At 36.0% G+C, this 19,640-nt stretch overlaps 1 protein-coding gene across 1 annotated transcript in view; it reads right to left on the bottom strand.

The window, feature by feature from the left end:
• SKAP2 (src kinase associated phosphoprotein 2) overlaps positions 1 to 19,640 on the bottom strand; it is a 164,335-nt gene that overhangs the window by 59,738 nt on the left and 84,957 nt on the right. The window contains exons 5-6 of the mRNA XM_019726141.3: positions 9,454 to 9,531; positions 8,348 to 8,431 (exon numbers count right to left, since the gene is read on the bottom strand). Coding sequence (XP_019581700.1) covers positions 8,348 to 8,431; positions 9,454 to 9,531 — 162 coding nt within the window. The remainder of the gene's footprint in view (positions 1 to 8,347; positions 8,432 to 9,453; positions 9,532 to 19,640) is intronic.

The following is a 19,640-nucleotide window of genomic DNA, read 5'->3' as shown; positions in this document are numbered from 1 at the left end:
GCTTTCTGGGATAGTTTCAAGGATACTTGTTGACTTGAGACAGATTTTTTTAAAAAAAAATAGTAAAATGCCAATCAAATGAGAAACAAGGTCATATAAGTCCATTTACCCAGAACTATCAAAGACTAATAAAATTTTTTATCTAAGTTAACTGCCCAAATAGCAGAAGTTTATTCCATTAAGTGCCAAAATTCCAAAATGTTTGTGTAATTATAATGGACATCTTTATAAAATATACACTCCCCTGACTTCTCAAATAATTATTTTAAATATAATTTAACATATTATTGATGACCTAGTATTAACTTGAGTATTAGTTTTTATATTACAACACACTGGTGACCTCAGGATTTCTGAGGTGTTCGTCCCTCTATTAAATTTCCCTCAGCTTCTATTTCACACGTTAACCTTGCTTACATCATGCTGTTCGAATTTAATGTCCACAAAACTGAAGGCTGCCAGGAGAAACTAGATAATAAAATCTATTAAATCAGTAACTTAATTTTATACAATTCTAATTCAATAGGTTCAAGGTAAAAAGCAGTTGGTGCTGATCTCCTATGAAACAAAATGCACAAAGTTGATGATAGTTATTTCCTTTTACTTTTTCACTGGCTTTTAGGTTTACAGCTGTGTTCTGGGTATTTTTAAATGCCAAAAGAGACAACTCACACCTACTGAGCTCCTTCTATATCCCAGGAACTTAATGCAGCATATGTCATATATGCCTTGTAATCATTCTAAGAGAGAGAAAGTATTTATTATATCCCCAGCACTGATGGGAAACACAAACCCGAAAATAACTAACTTGCTCACAGCCACACCAACCGGTAAGCGGTAAAAACCAGGACTCTCGTGTAAGTCTGATTCCAAAGCCTTGCTTATTCAATCATTTCCTACTGTCTCCTAGAAAGGTGTTTCTCCAGGTATATTTCCAGAATCATCTATGTTAGAAAGGGCTACCACCCTGTACTTGCTGTATAGGAATCTCTGGGGGTGAGCCCAGGGAACTGAATTTTCAGCAAGCACCCCAGATGATTTTGATACACATTCAATGTTTGAAAAACCACTGTTCTAGAACATGTAATTTATGACATCTCGGTAGAGAAGATAAATATGATCTTACATTTCCTCCCGCGACTTGAGTCCAACTTTCTCAGCTTGCTTTACAGGCTCCTCTGCGTTTGCTTCTCTCTTCCACAGCCATAATAGGTTATAGTCTAAACCTTCCTCTTTTCCAACTTTACAAGTTTCACTGGGCAACCTCACTCAATTCCAAGGATTAAATTCCTAGCAATATGCTTGTGACTCATAATCCTCCATTTTCGTCCAGCTTCAGAATTGTATATCCAAATCTTCATCTGCTCACTATATCTGTTTCACCTCTTGCATGGCCCATGGGTACAATGGATCCAATAGGCCCACAACGGACAGCACCTCATGTCCACTCCCCCAACCTTTGGGATCTTTCGTCTTGGGTCCACCTTCTCCTTAACTGGCACCTCCATTAAAGGACGCTCCCAACCAGAAAACTGAACACCACTCTTTATTGCTCCCTTTCTTTCATCAGCGGCTCCCATGTCCTCTCCCTCCATCTCACGACCACCTACTAAAATTCAATCAGTCCTATTTTTCTTGCAAATGTGCTTACTGTTTCTCTGCTTTACTGGATCTCAGAAAATAGGCTTAAAACACCAATGACTTTCCTACCATTTTAAATACAGTATAACTATAGCAATGAAATGATTCCAGATCATTTGAGTATCCCTATAAGGTGCGAGCATTTGTCATCTGAGAATCCCCAGCACCCAACTATCTTCATTATTTCCATCCTGAGGTTGTCAGGGTACAGCCAGCTTCCTGCCACAGACACTGGAAGGAGGCAGACCTCTACTGTTTCGAGCAGACTCTCCAGCCTGGGACCTAAATCTGCACCGAGCAACAGCAGAATGAGGGGAGCGCTCAGAATCCATTCCTGGGGCAGCAGCATTCCCTGACTGGTGCCAGGGCACCATGGCAACAGAGCAGTCCTGGGTTCGCAGGCAGGGCCAGCAGGGGCGCAGGTGGACTCTCTCGGGGCATGGACTGGGCTGAAGTTCTCGCCGCCTTACTGCCCTTCGTCCCTGCCTGCTTTCTGAGCCTGGTGGTTTAGCCTGCCCCTCACTTTTGTCTGACAGCCGATATTCTCCCAATAATTTCCTTTTCTGCACAGTTAAACAAGGGTGGTTTCTGCCATTCATACTAAGAATGCTACTTGGGGACAAATGGCTAGCAAACAGAAAGATATGCAATGTGTTCTGAAATTTTTCAATAACATTTGCTTCTTTTACTTAAGAAGGCCTTTCCCCCTAGTGAATAACTCGTGTTATTTCTATAAGTACTAATGCTCGTTAGCAGTAAAGAGGAAAATGTACCCCTTAACACTAAACCTGTCCAATAAACTTGATCAAACTGATTACCATGTTGTTCTAGGCCCTCAGTTAAAGATACACGAACATTGTCCTTGCTTATACAGCTCACGGAAATACAGCTACTAATGCTAATTCAGAAACATACTTCTGGGGTTTTGAGTTATACTGTGAGGAAGTATCAAATTATTACTATTTGAAGTGAAAAATACTATATGCTCTATATATTTGTTACTTACGGGCCCCAAATGGCTCTGAATAATAAACTCAGGCAATAGTTATGGGTCCAAAGGGAAGCATGTTACTTAGAATTAAAAGTTTGGCTGATATGGTCTGGTGGCAGGAAATGTTAGGTATTTCCAAAACCTTTTTTTTTTTTCTTTGAAAGCAAAGCAAAGTGCACTGCAAGCATAAAAACCAAGCGGTTTTTGTACAGCCCCACATTTTCAACCACAGGTATAAACGTGATTAAAAAATAAGATAGTATGAGGTATCTGTGAATGGAGAATAAATAAGTTACAGGCATTTTTATAGATTGGGAGTTTAAAACCCTCTTTCTACTTTTTTGGCTATGCTTACTACTTTCCTCTACAACTGAAATTTAGATAATAATTATGATATGGTCTATGAGACTATCATAACATATAGCTATTAAGATAAACATTACACAGAGAATAGCTTCATAATAATATATATTTATGTATTGTCCTCTTAGAGCCTCCTACGATAACTAAATAAAGGACACCGCTGCTCCTCATGGAACATGAGAGTGACGACAAACATCTCCGATAACCTGCAGCTCTTTCACGCACCTGAGATGGTAAACAAACTCTCTGAACTCTTTAGTCACTCTCAACTTCAGAACACATCTTGCCTTCAGTCTCACCTGCTCCTGACAGCTGTCCACGTGATTTCTCCAACGTCCAATCAGAGTCTGTCATGCCATCTACTGACCTTCAATGCTCAGACACACCACCTGTCCCTTAGACAGGAAAGGCTAACCTCCTAACATGTACCAGCTTAACCTCGCCCCTTCCTGGCACACAGCCGTCACTTACCTACTGCCCAGGCAGCCGGCTTCTACATCGCATACTGTTCTATGGGTCCTCCGTGCCCACTCCTCTGACCCAATGTATCATCCCACTTTGTAGTAATAATACCTGGCACACAGATGTTCAAAGAAAAGCTTCCGGTATAGGTGTTGCTGTATCTATCCATCTATACAGACACAAAAACATCTCTATACTAATAGCTCTACATATAGAAATAGCAGTGCACAATCTGATTTAGAACAGATCTACCTTCGATCTCTATGTCTTCAATCTATAGATAGATGTCGTTATATTTTAAATTTAAATCAAACTGTGTCCTGTTTTATTGCAAACCAACATGATTCACCATCATCGGACTCCTCATAAGACTTAGTTTGCACCTGGTTTCTGCATGTTGATGGAATCCTTCTAAATATCAGATGTACGTTTTAACTCCTCTGTACAGTTACAAGGTGAGAGAACTATAAAGGCAGAAAATAAAGGCCTCGTATTTAACACTTATTGTAATAAATGTTATTTGTATATCAAAGGCCCAAAAGTCTATAAAATTGCAATAATCCTGATAAAAAATAGAATTAAGTATTCCTATTTCTTAAGGAATAACAAAGGTATTATCCTTATTTACAAACAAAATTATAATACAAATTTTTTTAAATATCAGAGTTTATTTACACATTTTATGTGTATGCTCATGATATAATTATGAAATGCTGATCCCTTGACCTAGGAATTCACCTCCATCAAATGAATCAAGAAAAAAGGAAAGCTTTTATAGATGTTACTAAAGTTGTTATAAAACAACAAAACTTTCAATTGTACACTCTGTCACTTTAACAATATTTTTTTAAATATTAAAACTATGATGCTATTTCAACATCAAAAGACACTTTATAATTTTCATCCACACTGAACAGATATGTCCTATTTTTCCTATCAATGGTGAAGTTCTGGGGGAAGTAAGAGGGCAGAAAGGTCAATTTCAATGAAAAATTTTACTTCCCTGCCAACCTGAAAGTTTCGTTATTTTAAATTATCCATATTAAGTCCAATTTTCTAATGACTTTTATTATATATTGAAAAGATATCACAGTGAAAAAATTATAACCACCTGATGTAATAAATACCTTTTGATCTACACTTAGAATCACTTGGTAGGACCAAGGCTACTTGCAGCTGCCACATACTGGATGGCGTTAGAATTTTCTTTAACTGGGGAGTGAGGATAGGGGCAGCAAACCCGGTAAGTGGAAAGCAAAAATACTACAAACTAAACACTCCCCCCTTAGAAATGGGAACAGATAAGTAAGGTTCATAATGCTGATTTAAGATCACATGGAGGGTAAACAGAAAAAGGAAAAAAGCAAAACAAAACGTGAGTTTAGAACAGGTTCCTAAAGGGGCCATCATTTACAGGCCCATCGGAAGGGCTGCAAACAACGCAGTTGTGCAAGGAACGTGGCTTTGGAGCCGGAAAGGTCTGCACCTCTCCTCAATCTGCCTCTCAGCAGCCTGTGATCACCTCTCCCGCCTGGACCAGCTCAGTGTCCTCCAAAATGATCCGGCTGGCCCAGCCTCTGTCCAGCCCAATCCATCCTCCACGATACTACCACAACGGCTTCCTAAAACCTACACCTGGTCACGGAGCCCGAGGCTTCACGGGCTCCTAACCCGCTCCTCAGCCTGATGTGCCCCCTCCTTGACTCACTCTACACTCGGCCTTGATTCCAACTGTGGTCTCATCCAAGGCCTTTGCGACTCAGAATCTCGGCTGTCCCCCTGCCTGGAATGCCCATTGTACCCTTCTTCATCCCACAAACTCTTACTCATCCTTTAAGGCCCAATGAAGGGTCTCTCCTAGAAAGTATTCCCTAACTCCCCTGGGCAGTTAGCCATCCCGCCTATGTTATCCAAAGATATTTTATTTAAATCACTCATTATACCTGATTGAAATGATCAGTTTGCCCACCCAGCCCCCACCTCCAATCCCACGACTTCCTCTCTTCCTCCACTTAAACTGTGCGTACTTCTAAGGCAGGATTAGCTTTGGATCCCCAGTGCCTGGTATCCGTCAAGTGTCCAATAGATGTTTATCAAATAAATAAATAAATAAATAACTACCTTGATGGCAGTCTGAGCATCTAGGACAAAAGAAGCTTGATGAATGAAATTTGAACAATCAAAGAATGAAAAGATGGACGCAATTTCATGAAGTGATAAAATATGTTCTCTCTCTCTCTCTCTCTTTCTCTCTCTCTCTCTCTCTCTCTCTCTCTCTCTCTCTCTCTATATATATATATATATATATATATATATATATATATATATATATCTCCACACACGCACACACACACACACACACACACACACACACACACACACACACACACACACATATTATTTAAGGGCCCCAAATGGCCATGAATAATAAATACAGTCAATATTTATGGGTACAAAAAGGTAAGGCATTATTTACCCGAGAGACTGGAACTACTCTTTCTAAGCCATTACAATCTTGATGGGTCAAAATGGTTTTTGGCACACACAGTATGTTAGAAAATATGAACTATGTATCTGTCAAACAGTAACAAAGTACAGTTTAACCTAGTAAGTGGTATCAACTCCTTCTGTGCCTCTATAATCCATTTATCTAAATCCTACTTAGTTGGAGGATTATAGTTCTCATATATCTAAATAGCCCTTTCCAACGTTTAGGTAAATGATTCACACATACAGTAAACAAGACTATACAAATCAGCTATCAGATTTCACAAAAGAAAATAAAAATTTCATGTGACACATTTTCCTGGAAAGAAAAAGATACAAAGGAAGGAAGGTCAGATCGTGCCAAACAAGCAATTAAAACTGTCTTAAAATAGATTCCGCCGCCCCCCCTGCCCCCCAAGTCCCTAAAAGGAGAACTGGCCAAGAATTCCAAAGGAAGCAGCCACAGAGAAAAGAACCACTAGAAACAGATCTGAAATCTCCATGGAAACAGAAGGCTTCAGAGCAGATAGGGAAGAGTTTAAGTAAATATAAACCAGATCTTCAAATATCCACATAGAAAAGGAATGCTAAAGTAGTAACTATTAAAAAGCAGTGGTGGTAGAGGTGGCTAAATGGATCACAAAGGACTTAAAATACAAATTACAAAGAATGTTATTACCACAAGGTCTCACCAAATAAGACTAGAAATGGAAATTTAACTAACACCCCTTCAAAAAAGCACCTAGAATTTATGTATTGAACAGTAGCCTTTGAAATACATATAAACACTCCTTAGGGTTTGGGAAAACTTACTAGTCTTTGACCTAACAGTTGGTATATACGAGTTAGGACTGAGGGCGGAAGAAAAAGACATTTAGACATCTGATTCTTAAAGAAGTTAGAAATGAGAGCCTAACTGAACCAAAGGCACAAGAATCTGAAACCTCCCTCCCCTGGTCTTATGGACTAGAGGGTATTTCTTTGTAGAAAAGTAAGATTTTGATCTCAATTCACAATGCTGTACAAAATGATATTTCTATAATAGTAACACATGTTTATGACCTATGATAATCATAACTGAACTTGGACTCTAAAGTTTCTGACCAAATCACCTACTTACCCTTAGCAGAAGAAGTCTGCCTGTTGACAGCTGTTTATAGTTTACACCTCACTGATGCCATTACCACACTTGAACGTATTGTAAACTGGTGATAGAATGCAAACTACCCACTAAGCTAATTCTTAATTTGGTAATCCCATTAGCCAAAAGGTGAGATCAACTTCTAGCATTATATATGCACTTCAAATTTTTCTGAAATACATGCATATCTGTATTTAATGTATATAATAAGGAAAAAACCTAAAATCTGCAAATAATGTCAAGTGAAACATAAATTTCCAAACAACACTGATAAGAATTCCATGGGAAAGTCATATTCATTGATATTGGACTTTTATCCTTTTTCTCAAGTGTCCTTTCTGGAAATGAATGTTAGCTATTTTTATATGACCCTTACTTTATAATTTTCAATTTCTGATCTTTTTCTAGAAAAAAGCAAAACTAAAAAAGTTTATAGCCTTTATATTTCAATATTTTATGGCTTTCTTTGTTCAAATAAAAAAACTTAAAATTAGGGGAATTATGACTAAGAGATTTATTCACTAACAAATGAAATTACAAAATGTATCTTGTAGTTTCTAAATTAATATAGTGACCACAGTGGTTAAGAATATGGATTCTAACCATTATGCCTAGGTTCAAATCCCACATCTGCCATTTACCACCTCTGTGACTTTGAACAAGTTACTTAACCTCTCTGTTCTCAGCTTTAACAGTAACATAAACGGGGCTAGTAATAATAGTACCTACCACACAAAGCTGTATTTAGACAAGTTAATACAGCTAAAGTGCTTAGGCAGCTGAGGTACTTCAAACAGTAACTTCTGTATAGATATCTGCTATTATTTAAATCTGTAATATAAGCTGAGAAAAGTATTCCACATATTTCATTTTATCTAAATTTTTCTTTTCGAATATTTCAAGGAAAAAAGTATCTTTTCCTCCCTTTAAAACTCTCACGATCCTAATGGTCTTAACTTTTCCATACAACGATAGCCTGGGTGATAAATATTCCCTAAGGTTGAAAGGCCACACCGATGAGTTATTTTACTCTCTTTTTTAATTCAATAAAACACAATCAGGTTAACTTTTAGGGCATCCTGGAATTTGGAGCATTTGTCAAATAATGAAATAGAATTATAAAGTAGTCTTAGACCATACCTATTAAAGTTCTCAGTTATTTTTTCTTCATCTGTCTTCAATTTACTTTGTACCAAAACAGGAAGAGGGTTAAAATGGCCTGCCAAGCACTCATGCAATAGCAGTACTAACACCAGTAATACCTTTATCACTTCCATAGTAGTAGAATACCGTTTTACTGAGAGCACACCACCGTTTTTGCCATTCAAATCCCAGAAAGCTGTGATCTACAACAAAGGCGGAAAAGGAACAGTTTAGATAATACCCATTACATATGTAAACACAACACACCATTTCCTTATCGTAAAAGGAAAAGTTAGTTAATGTGATTTCTCAGCTTCTTTTTTAGCTCTCAAATTCTAGGGCTAATTAATTTGTATCTTCTTTTCCTAGAGACAAACAAAGAACAAAGCCTAAAGGAATAAAGTGAAGCAGAGGAGGAGCTGTTACATTTATGGGCTCAACGGCATGGCGAGCTAACAAACTCTCCTGACAGGGGCCATCAAAAAGGCATTTGACCATATAGCCTTGAGATAACTGATGCATCTGGGCCTCTTTTTCTCATCTGTTAGAAAAGGGAGGGGGAGGAGTTGACCTAGATTATTTCTATTATCTCTTTCAGCTTTTAAACTCAGCTAAGAAAGCTAAGAAAAGCAAATGGAATATAAATAGAATGGCCCAAAGTGACCACCAGAGAGATAAGCAGAATGGTAATGAAGAGACTTTCTGTTTTTCATTTCCTGTATCATAACACCACCTCCATATTTCATTTCCATTATATATTGGTGTTGAAAGAGTGGGACCATATGGTCAACTCCCAATTATCATAGCCAATGAAGAGGAACACTGAACGAATAATAGAAAATGGCAGACAATGTGCCAGGCTGGACCTGAACCACAGCAGACACTGTGTGTGTCGTATATAACGTGCTGCTCAGTTGAGTCGGAAACTGGTGAGAAGTCTCGTCCTTGAGAATACAGTTGTGGCCTGCAGCCTTCCTCTAAGAGGCAGGAAATAGTTCCTGAATCATTTACAAATAACCGAGATTGACAGCTAAAAACCTGACCCAATGTTTTGTTACTGAAAGTTATTGAGAGCTAAAAGCTGCATTTTGTGGTTCGGATAATGTAATCCAGATTTTCTCAAGAGTCTTAAAACTCTTCCATCACCGAAAGAGAATACTGGCTCCACATGTATACGGTAAGCATATTTTATCTAAGGATAAAACCTTAGAATCTTACAGTTTACCTTTTCTGCGTTTTTCAAGATAGCCAGCCTTTAAAACGGAAGGCAGGTCCTGTGCTGCAATTGGAGGAAACTGGTTTCCTGTGGGAAACAGAGGAAGGAAAAAAAAAAAGTGAGTAATCCATTTTAGAAAAATCAAGTACCAGATTTCATTAGATTCAGTGTACTTTTAATTACCCAAATTAATTAAATCCAAGTCCATTAATTTTGTTTCAGATCCATTCCATAGACTAGTTCCTCTCCTGCTATAAATCTCAAGAGAGAAAAAAATTGTTCTGTATTCCCGTATCTTCATATATTATGCTCCCAAAAATATAGTAAAATAATGTAACTGAATGATCTCTAAAGAGCAATACTTTTCAATCTACAGTGTAGGGAAAGGACTAGGAAACTATTATAGATAAATGAAATAAATCCCTGAAAGAGGAGTCAGGAATTTCAAGTAAATCATACAAGCATCTCTATATTTATGTTGGATAAACTCTTCAAGAGTTTTGTTGCATATCAACTCTTACCTATATGTCCGTATTCCTACCAAGTAAAACATAAAATGATTTTTCCTCAAAAACAAATTTTTCTCCTAAAACAAATGCTAAAATGTGTTTCTCTGAATCTGTAGCAAATATTCTCTCTTCCTAGTTGTACTCACAGGCAAATTTATTTTTTAAACCATGTCCAATATCTAGGATTTGTTTAATATACATGTAAATTTTTAAAAGCCCAAAGTTTATTAATAGTAATCCCTTTTGATACTTTAGATTTTATGCTCTCACAAGAACTATTTGATTTGTATAGCATCGTAAACATATAAACACCTAATACTATTTGATGGTAGAAATTGAAAATTTGTAACAAGATATAGAAAGTAGTAATTTCTCTTTAAAAACAACACAAATTTTCACATTGTTTAGACCTCATACCACTATACCTCAATGATCAATATAGTATGTCATCAATGAAGAAGATTCGCATTGATCCAAAGAATTAAGACTATACAAATGCAGTTATCATGACACGTGGAAGGAAAGTAAAGACTAATAGCAACCTATCTGACAGGCAACTAAAAAAGAGCAACCAAACATGTGCCAAACACCACAATTACATTATCTCACCATGGGAAACTATACAACACAGCTACTTACACAACAGTCCAACAAATTCACAATTACATTCTCAGCTCTGTTTCACTATCAAAATTCACACCTTTGTCCCAAAAATAAATTTCGTACTGAGTCTTAATCCTTTGGCACATAGTAGGCATTCAGTAAATGTTAGCTTTTATTAATTGTTATAGTTAAATATTATTATTATATGTTAGCATAACTGCAATTATTAATTCAAATAAATGGATGCCATTGTAAATGTAAGACTATTTAATGTTGCTTAGAGAATTTTAATCAGAAAGATGGGGAGGGAAAAGCATGATTTGGTAGCAGTGCAAGTTAAGCATTGTAGTTATTTTAAAAGCAGTTCAAAGATTTCCTGTTCCTTAGGTGAAAGTGGTTGATGGAGAATTACATTCTAACTAAGGAGAGAAAAAAAATTAACCTATACTCTAGGGCATCCTGTTTCTGCTGCAGACTCTTACTACATGGGCTTAAGTGGCCACAAGCTTTCGGTACCCTAAGGAAATAAATACGCGTATATATTGACATAGACTAGTTTCCTTTTTATAAAATGAGCATGTATTGCTTATATAATAGTCTAATTTTCGAAAGCAGCTCAAAATATTAGATATTAAAATTAACACCCTCCAAGAACAGACAAGGAATGGGTCTTCCTCTAACTTGCAATTTGGGAATCTGAAACATGCAAAAATGGCAACAAGGTCACAGTGGCTTCAAATAAACAAGTATCAAGTGCCTACTATATTCCTAGCAAGTCAGTGGGGAAAAGGCAGTAGTGGAATCCAAACTTTCTTAGGTTGGTATTTTATTCACAAGTCCTCTGTTTTTAAAAGATAACTCAAGAGTTCTACAATGTGTCTTGAAACTTTTGCCTTAAAATCAAACTGTGTATAGAGTGGACATAGTCTACCAGCAAGCTAAAGGAATAGATTCTAGAATCAAAAAAATGGAGAAGAGCTCCAAAGTATGAAAATAAAAAAGAAATTACCTACAAACTAAGGTATTACCCAATCTTGGCAATTTTATTGTTTTAACTTTTCTTCCTTGAATCTGGGATAAAAAAAATACTGGGGATGCCTAAACACTAGTAATATATTTAAGAAGTAAGTTTTATCTATGGAAAAGTTTTAACTATTAAAAATTATTTCAAAATGAACTTTCTTTGGCAGGAAGTATTTAGGCATGTTTCAGATGTTAGGTTGGTTGGGTATAAAACCAGTCTTGGCATTAGCAAGGTTAACAGCTGCATTACTGTACATAAGATAGAGAAAGGTGGAAAAATTGTCCAGGTCATAGAATGCTTTTCCTGGGAAGAAAAGGCCTAGAACAGCATGGAAATCCCTTGAGTAGGAGAGGGAGTGAGGGCAGAGAAGAGAAAGAGAGAGAGTTAAGAGTTGGGGGAAGAAAGAGTCAGAGTTTAGAGGAAAGAAAGATCCAATCATCCTTTCTCTTTTGTGCCTCTTTTCTCAAAATAATCTAAGTAAACAAACTTGAATTCGCAATTTTGTCTAGCACTGGGTGTCTCAGTGGACTATTCCTGGGCCTTCTCCCACATTGACATATCTCCTAATGCACACACACACACACACACACACACTCTCAAACTATATCCCAGTCTCACACTCCTACATATGTATTTATTTTTCTAACACATATAGTGAGCCATCAATTTCAAAGTGCAATTTTAAGAGAAGATTTTTTTTTTCAATCTGTAGACGTTCTAACTACTGAGTCCTGAAATTAACTTTTTATTCCATTTCCTTTCTATCAATTCGGCTCTTCCTGTGGGACTCTAAATACGTGTCAAAGGATGTGATTCAGAGACTTTTTCAAAATAGATACTTGTTTTTCCTTATCCTTTTTATTTTTTGATATGCAACATTGATGATTATTTTTTAAATGCTAGATTTCTAAGGAATCTAAAGCCTCCTTTTTCACTATGTTGCCATTAATAAAGTATTACAATATTAGGAGCTTGACTGCTTTAATATATTCAGTTATATGGCTGTTCAGTCTTGACTTGGTACAAAATTCCTGTTTGGTTTCTGAGTCTCACCTTTTACTGGCTTCCATTTAGTCTTCTTTTACTGGCTTTTCCCTTTATTACTTGGCATTTACATAGTTTTCTACACAAACTCTAAAATTTCAATCAGTATAATTTTTCCATCTACTTTTACACAACTGAAAATTGTGTTTCACTAATATTAGAAAAGAAAGAAGATACATAAAAAAGATTGTTTTCTGCTTATAATAATTTTCACTCTGAGTCAGGCTCTTGGTTTAGTCAGTCAAATACTGTCTGTCACCACATAATGTGACTGTTTTCCTCGAACTACAAAAAGCTAATGGTAAGTCCCTCAACAATATCTTTTTTTCTCTCAACTCCTATGACTAAAACATCCATGAGTTTATCTACGTCTTTTTAAATTCTTCCTTTTCACCTGACAGGACACTGAGTTCCATAAATTGACCACATAAAAGGACCTAGTGCTTCCTTTTATCTCTTCTAAATTTACATGTGATAAACTTTACTAAATGCCTGATTATAGCATTCCCAAATTTGATAGACTCTTTTAATAGTATCCCCCCACTTAATGATTGCTTTATATTTAAAACACATACTAGACTTCAATTTTCTAAGAGTACTAATCATTTCAGTTTCTCATCTCAAGGTGGCAATACCCTCTCCTACGCCGATCATCTCGGTGCTTATTTTATTTCTAGATTAACTTCTCCATTCGAGTTCATTTTTGTTAAGAAGTAGTCATCCGAATTGAAGTTTATTTTTAAGTGGCAATATTTCACGCATTATAATTTTGTATGAAAACAGAAAAATGCTTTCCGTTTCCTGTATCTTCCCAGATGATGTCCAGAATCTTGGACATCAAGACACTTCTGGCTGAAGCGCACACTGGGAACTTAGCTTTAGGAAACAGTGTATCATTGATCTTCAGTTCCCAGAGCTATTACTGGCTGAGGACTCAGTTCACAAGCGCAATTTAATTACGCTTTACTTTACATAAACTTAGATGCCCTCCTCCAGTTTCTAGAGAATAGATACAAATAATAGCTACAAAGACGCAGTTGCTGACTTTTTTTTTCTTATTATTCTAAAAGGTTTTAAGTCCAAAAATTCACTAGCAAAACAAAAGAGAAAGACTATGCCCTAACAAGGGAGAGAAACCTAAACTTAACTTGAATATAAATATTAAATGAAATGATTCCAGGGTATATATAACAGAGACCTAGAAGCTTAGTTTTACATTAATACTGACTTCAAGATGCACGTATAGGCCAAAGAGGTCTGTAATGAAACCCCAGTTCTGTAAATTTGTGACCTTCGGCAGGTCAGTAAGCCCCTCTGGGTATCAGTTTCTCATCCAAATCATTAAAAAAAAAAAAAAAAAAAAAAAAAAAAAAAAAAAAAAAAACTAGGTTAGGTCATCTCTAAGGCCCTCCCAACTCTAGGATTCCATGAAATATAAATACAGTAATATTTTTTCTTGTCCTTTCAGTAATAAATAGCCAAGGCCCAAGATGGAGTCAACTTTCAAAGATATCAAATGTAGAGATTGTTCACAACATATTTTTTTGTAGAGCAACTGATAACTTCCTTTAGATCTCTAATTCTATAAGGAATAATTTTAATGTATTATAAAAATGTGATACCTCCTGGTATTAAGAAGTGGCCACCAGACTTGAAGTTTATTTTTAAGTGTCAATACTTCATGCATTATCATTTTGTGTAAAAATAGAAAAATACTATATTCCCAATGTAGCCTTAATATTAAAATTAAAATCCTATGTCATTTTAAAGGTTTCATTTCCAGATAGAATTTTGGCCTGGAATATCTGTGAAAGAAAATAAATATATAAATTAAATATTTTCATATTCTAATAATTCTCTTTACACAGAAAATTTGGGATTTCAAATATTTTTATCAGTTTTTTTAGTGGCAAAAAGAAAATTATTATGTATTCAATGGACAAATGAGACAACAACAACCTTTAAGAAAATAACCTCTACAGTAAGTAAAAGATTACTAATTATGTTACTTTAGAATGGTTCTTTCACAGAGCTTATTTTCTCACCACTATTACTCTCTTCCGAAAGGATTAAGCAATGAATATACGAACTAGTATACTGGTAATTTCTGAGGCTATCATGATATTTCCTTTAAAAAGTAAAAAAGACGGGGGGGCTCATGTGATGCTCAGACACAAAGATAATCAACTTCTTAATAGTAGGACCACAGAATTCCCAGGGAGGTAAGGCTTGGGGACAAGGGTTTAAAGACTGATATAGTGGCCCATGTGATGACACTGGGGACAAAAAGCAGAGGTTGCAACTCACAGGTTTGCCATCTGTTAGTAGTCTCCCCCTCCCCATCTCTGTAAAGTGTCAAGTTGCTTTGAAAGCTACCAAGCAAAAGCTGAATAACCATTAGGATAATTCAAGTTGGCCTTTATTAACACTACTTCTTGAAATGGAAACTCCAATAGCCTCGTGGGAGTTCCAATAGGTCTACAGGAAGACATCTTGATTTTAGTCTAGTGGACTTCTGACCTCCAAAACTGTAAGGTAATAAATTTGTGTTGTTTTCAGCCACTTAAAAAAAATGTAGGCAGACTATAAGTGCTAAGCATATTTTATTAAAACATCATCAAATATAAATAGCAAGTATACTTAAACAAATACCAGCGTGGTTCAGTGAGGTAATAAGAACTGTAACAGGTAACATTTATTAAGACTTTGCCATGAGTTAAGTACGATATAGTAATCGTCTCATTTCCTTCTCACACAGCCACGAGAGGTAACTGTTATTAGCTCCCTGTTACAAGTCGTAAATCAAGGTCACACACAGTGAGTGGTGCAGCCAGGATCCCAGACCTGACCAGCAAAGCCCATTCTCTGAAATACCATGCTCTGCTGTGAACGGAATAAGTGAATGCCATCTATAGAAACTGTGTAAGAAAACATCACTGAATTACTGCTTTATGGCATTAAAGTAATCACGGTTATTTAAAAGTATTTTCTTAACAACAGAATGATACATTTAAAAATATTAGGCATTTAAAAGTCTAAAACGTTTGTTCCATTTTCTATAAGATTTTAGAGAAGTCAGTTTTGCTTCCTAAAATCGTCTCATTTTAAAAGACTTCCATTTTGGTTTACAAACACATAGACACAAACATGGGACAAATTAGTAATGGGAAAACTGATATTTATGGAACGAAAAGGAGGCTCTTTGTGTATGCAGATTCCTCTAGCAAACTGCATGAACATAAGAAATGAATGTAATTTAGAACGAGTCCTTTAACTCCTTTTCATTCAACTAAGTTTTATTTTCACACAGGCTACAGGGCAAATATTTATTTTTTGTCTTTTGCAACTATTTTATGTTGTATTAAGCTATAACTTTGTACAATTACTTTTAGAATATGAATAACATTTTTCTAGCCTGTATTATTCTTTACATTCATTTTTAGTCACTTATTTTTCCCATTCTGTGTACAAAAAGTTTAGAGCCATTAATAACATCATATCATATCTGAAGTATCTGAAATAGGAATATACAGAGTTAGAATGCCCTCTAGACTGTAGGACATAACAAAGTTCATGTTTTTGGTTCTGCTTTGAAGAAAGAGAACAAGTATATAAACAATTGTCATTCTATTCCCATCTCCTCAAAGAATCTTATTATTGAGAGGTGGTTAACATAAGTGGAAAATAGTATGAAAACTATCAAATATGAAATTATTTTATGACTAACTTAAATTAATAAAAAGTAAACATTTCTGAATAAAGACTCTACTTTCGTCCTACCTACTCTTATTACTTGATTACTAAATTGGGCTGGATTACTAAAGTAAATACATTCTCATTATTCATGCTTTAGTATTTATTACCTGTTTCTGTTTAAGAAGACAGCTCCCGAATTTTTATTTAAATCAAAAAGCCCTTGGTATTTCCCTTCTTCTGCCATTCAAAGTGTTTTAAGTATCCTCTTAAGACACATGTGTTTTCTCTCTCTCTCTCTCTCTCTCTCTCTCTCTCTCTCTCTCTCTCTCTCTCTCTCTCTCTCTCTCACACACAATTTATCTTCCATCTGAAACAGTTCTTTCCGTAGGTCTCTTTTTTCAATATAGGTATGAAATTAATACATTCTTATCTATTATTGTTGTTAATTTAGTAATACACTGCTCATGACCCCAAAAAGGCATTTCACAGGCATTTGTACAGATACATTTGGTAAGGAAATTAAAACCAAATAGGAGAAAAGTGTGTGTATACAGACGGAGAGAAAACAAATACCTGTGTAGAGAAATATTAATGTTAACGAAATTTGAGTGAAGGGTATGATGGGAATTCTTTGTATTATTCTTGCAACTTTTATATAAATGGCATGATTTTACATTTCAAAAAGTAAACTACAAAAAAATAAATAAAATGTAAAACATAAGTGAAAAAAAGGCAAAACTAGGATTCAGGGCAGAACACAAAACACACTGAAACTACAAAGTCATTTACACTTAGTAGAAGTGGGCCAAAAATTCACTTATAAGCTGTATAACAACCAACATGAAGCAAAAAATAATAAATTATGTGATTCACTGCCCATAAGATAAATACAGATGATTGCTCAGGGAGGAACATACAACAACTGTTTGCGGTTCCTGGTACTGAAATGAGAAAAAAATGTCTCCCATGTGTTCTAAATATCCGCAATAACATTTTTACAGTAAGTAAAATAAAAGTTATTAGGGCTGTTTTGTATAACATCACTCATATCGAGCCAACAGCATAACGCCAAAGCAAAATTCAGTAAAAGCAAGTCTACGGAGTACAAAAACCAGGTAGCCAAGTACTGTCCATAGCTCCCGAACAGCACTAGTAAGCTCAAGGATAAGATGATAGAGTCTCTATAGGAATAGACACCCTGCACGTTTTCCAGACAATCCTTCCCAAGTACTATTTGTCTTCATCCAACTATTGGTAAATCCCAAGCAGAAGATGGACCTCTGCAAGAAACTAACACAGCTCTTTTATGTTACTGCTTAAGAGCCATGTCCCTTATCAAGCACCCTTGACACGGGTAATGTTGATATGCTCTTATTTATAAATTTACATATACGTTCATAAAGTGTAATAGCTTTGCAGGGACATATGCCTGGATGAAGATCACCTTAACACAAAAACAAATCAACTGCCCGTAAAGTTCAAACTGAGTGCCAGAATAATTCTAGCTTGCAAAAGGTTTAAACATATACCTACTTCACATAAACAACATCCAAAGAACACGTCAGTGAGGATGATAAAATGCCCTCAAATACTCCTCAGTATGAACTGGTAATAATATGTACACCTGCGTAACTGAAAGTTTTAGAAAGTATTGTTACCCATGTAACTGAGTAAATTACTAGAGAATACATATTCAAACTTCAGTATTGGAACAGTTAGTGCATAGCTTTTCCCCAGTACCTGAAAATAAAAGTATATACCACGTGCTTACTCCTCTTTCTGAACCTTAGCTTCAGAGGGGAATGACTGCTCACAGCCATGTGTGAGACCAGCCAGGGAGAGTGACATTCACATGGTACCTACAGTCTTAGGCTAAAATAATGTGGTCATAAGTTTGTGTTTTTCACTAGACTTTGAGCAAGTGATCATAAGAGTGATTCTCAAACTTGAATGTACGTCAAATCACCAAGCGTACTTATTTAAAATGTAGACGTACAGTTCTTAAGTAAACTATCTACATTGCTCTGAACAGTATTGTTACCGAAAAATGGGGGTTCTTGGTAAAAGATAAACAGGAAGGAATTGAGGGGCGTACCGAATAAGCAACACAAAGCCGAGCAAGCAGTGGATGTATTAAAAGAAAGGAAGTAGTACAGTACACTCTCAAGACGGTAGGAGTGAGCAGGCCTAGAAGAAGAGCAACTGCACTGAAGAACAAAGAAGCTTAGATTTTATTCAAATGAGGCCACAGAATATTCAAGATTTAGGGGTGGCATCACAGGAATTCCCAAGGTGGGTCCCCGTTGACCACTTCTTCCCATGGGGAGGTAGGATTCCCTTATTCTTACTTGGTCCTGGTTGGAACTGTCATGGCGACATAGGGGGTGGAGACTTTTCCCTGCCTACAATGCTAACAGTATTATAATCTATTACAATTAGCTGTAGCTACACCTTTTCTTAAGAATGGTCTCATCTCCTCCTTCATTTCCCACACTTCCTGTTTCCATTCCTCTCCCCTCTCTCCCTGCGGCCCTGTTCTTTCTGCCTATGGTAACAGTATATTTTTAAAACCTCATTTAACACTTGCTTATAGGGTTTATAAAATATGCTCTAAGATAACGTTTAATACAAAATCAAAAGAAGGTCAGTAAGTAGATAAAATGCAGTTCTCAAATCAGCACAACAATGAAAAGAGAAGGGAAATATCAGACATATAAATGATAATGAGGATGATGATTTTATTTACAGAGTATCTAACTTTTGAGTCAATAAAATAATTTTATAAAAACTTAATCCATCTTTCACCATAACTAATGTGGTCCCCCACTGATGAAGAGTATAGGAAGAAGAAACTGATGAGGAAAAACACAGTGAAAGACAAAATAGCAAGAAAGGGCTACGACAAGTTAAGAACAAAGCAGTCATCCTTCTAATTCTTCTACTTTCACAATTAACAACCCTCCAATTCAGTTCTAAACTTTATAACCACCAACATAAAGTAAGAAATACAATAAAAAGAAAAAAAAAAAAAAACAGAAATTGGGACTGAATGTAGAGTATAAAATGTGCCCATTTTTAGCCATGTGATTTTAGCATGTTTTTCAAAAATGAGTATCCATGATATAAAAAATCAACTGCCAAATACAGAAACTGATTATTTACTATGACTTGGACACCATAAGGCAATCCAGTAATTCGCTCACTGTGTGGACAATCCCAGCACTGGGATCACAGAGCTGACATAGCCCAATCATTCATGGTCTCCTTTTCTCCCAGTTAAGTGTTGTCATTACCAGAACTATTTCACCACTAAAGTTTTT

This window comes from Rhinolophus sinicus, chromosome 4 (assembly GCF_057876585.1).
Source record: "Rhinolophus sinicus isolate RSI-liver-muscle chromosome 4, RSI-T2T, whole genome shotgun sequence".
NCBI lineage: Eukaryota > Metazoa > Chordata > Mammalia > Chiroptera > Rhinolophidae > Rhinolophus > Rhinolophus sinicus.
This window is presented reverse-complemented; position numbering and strand designations above follow the sequence as displayed.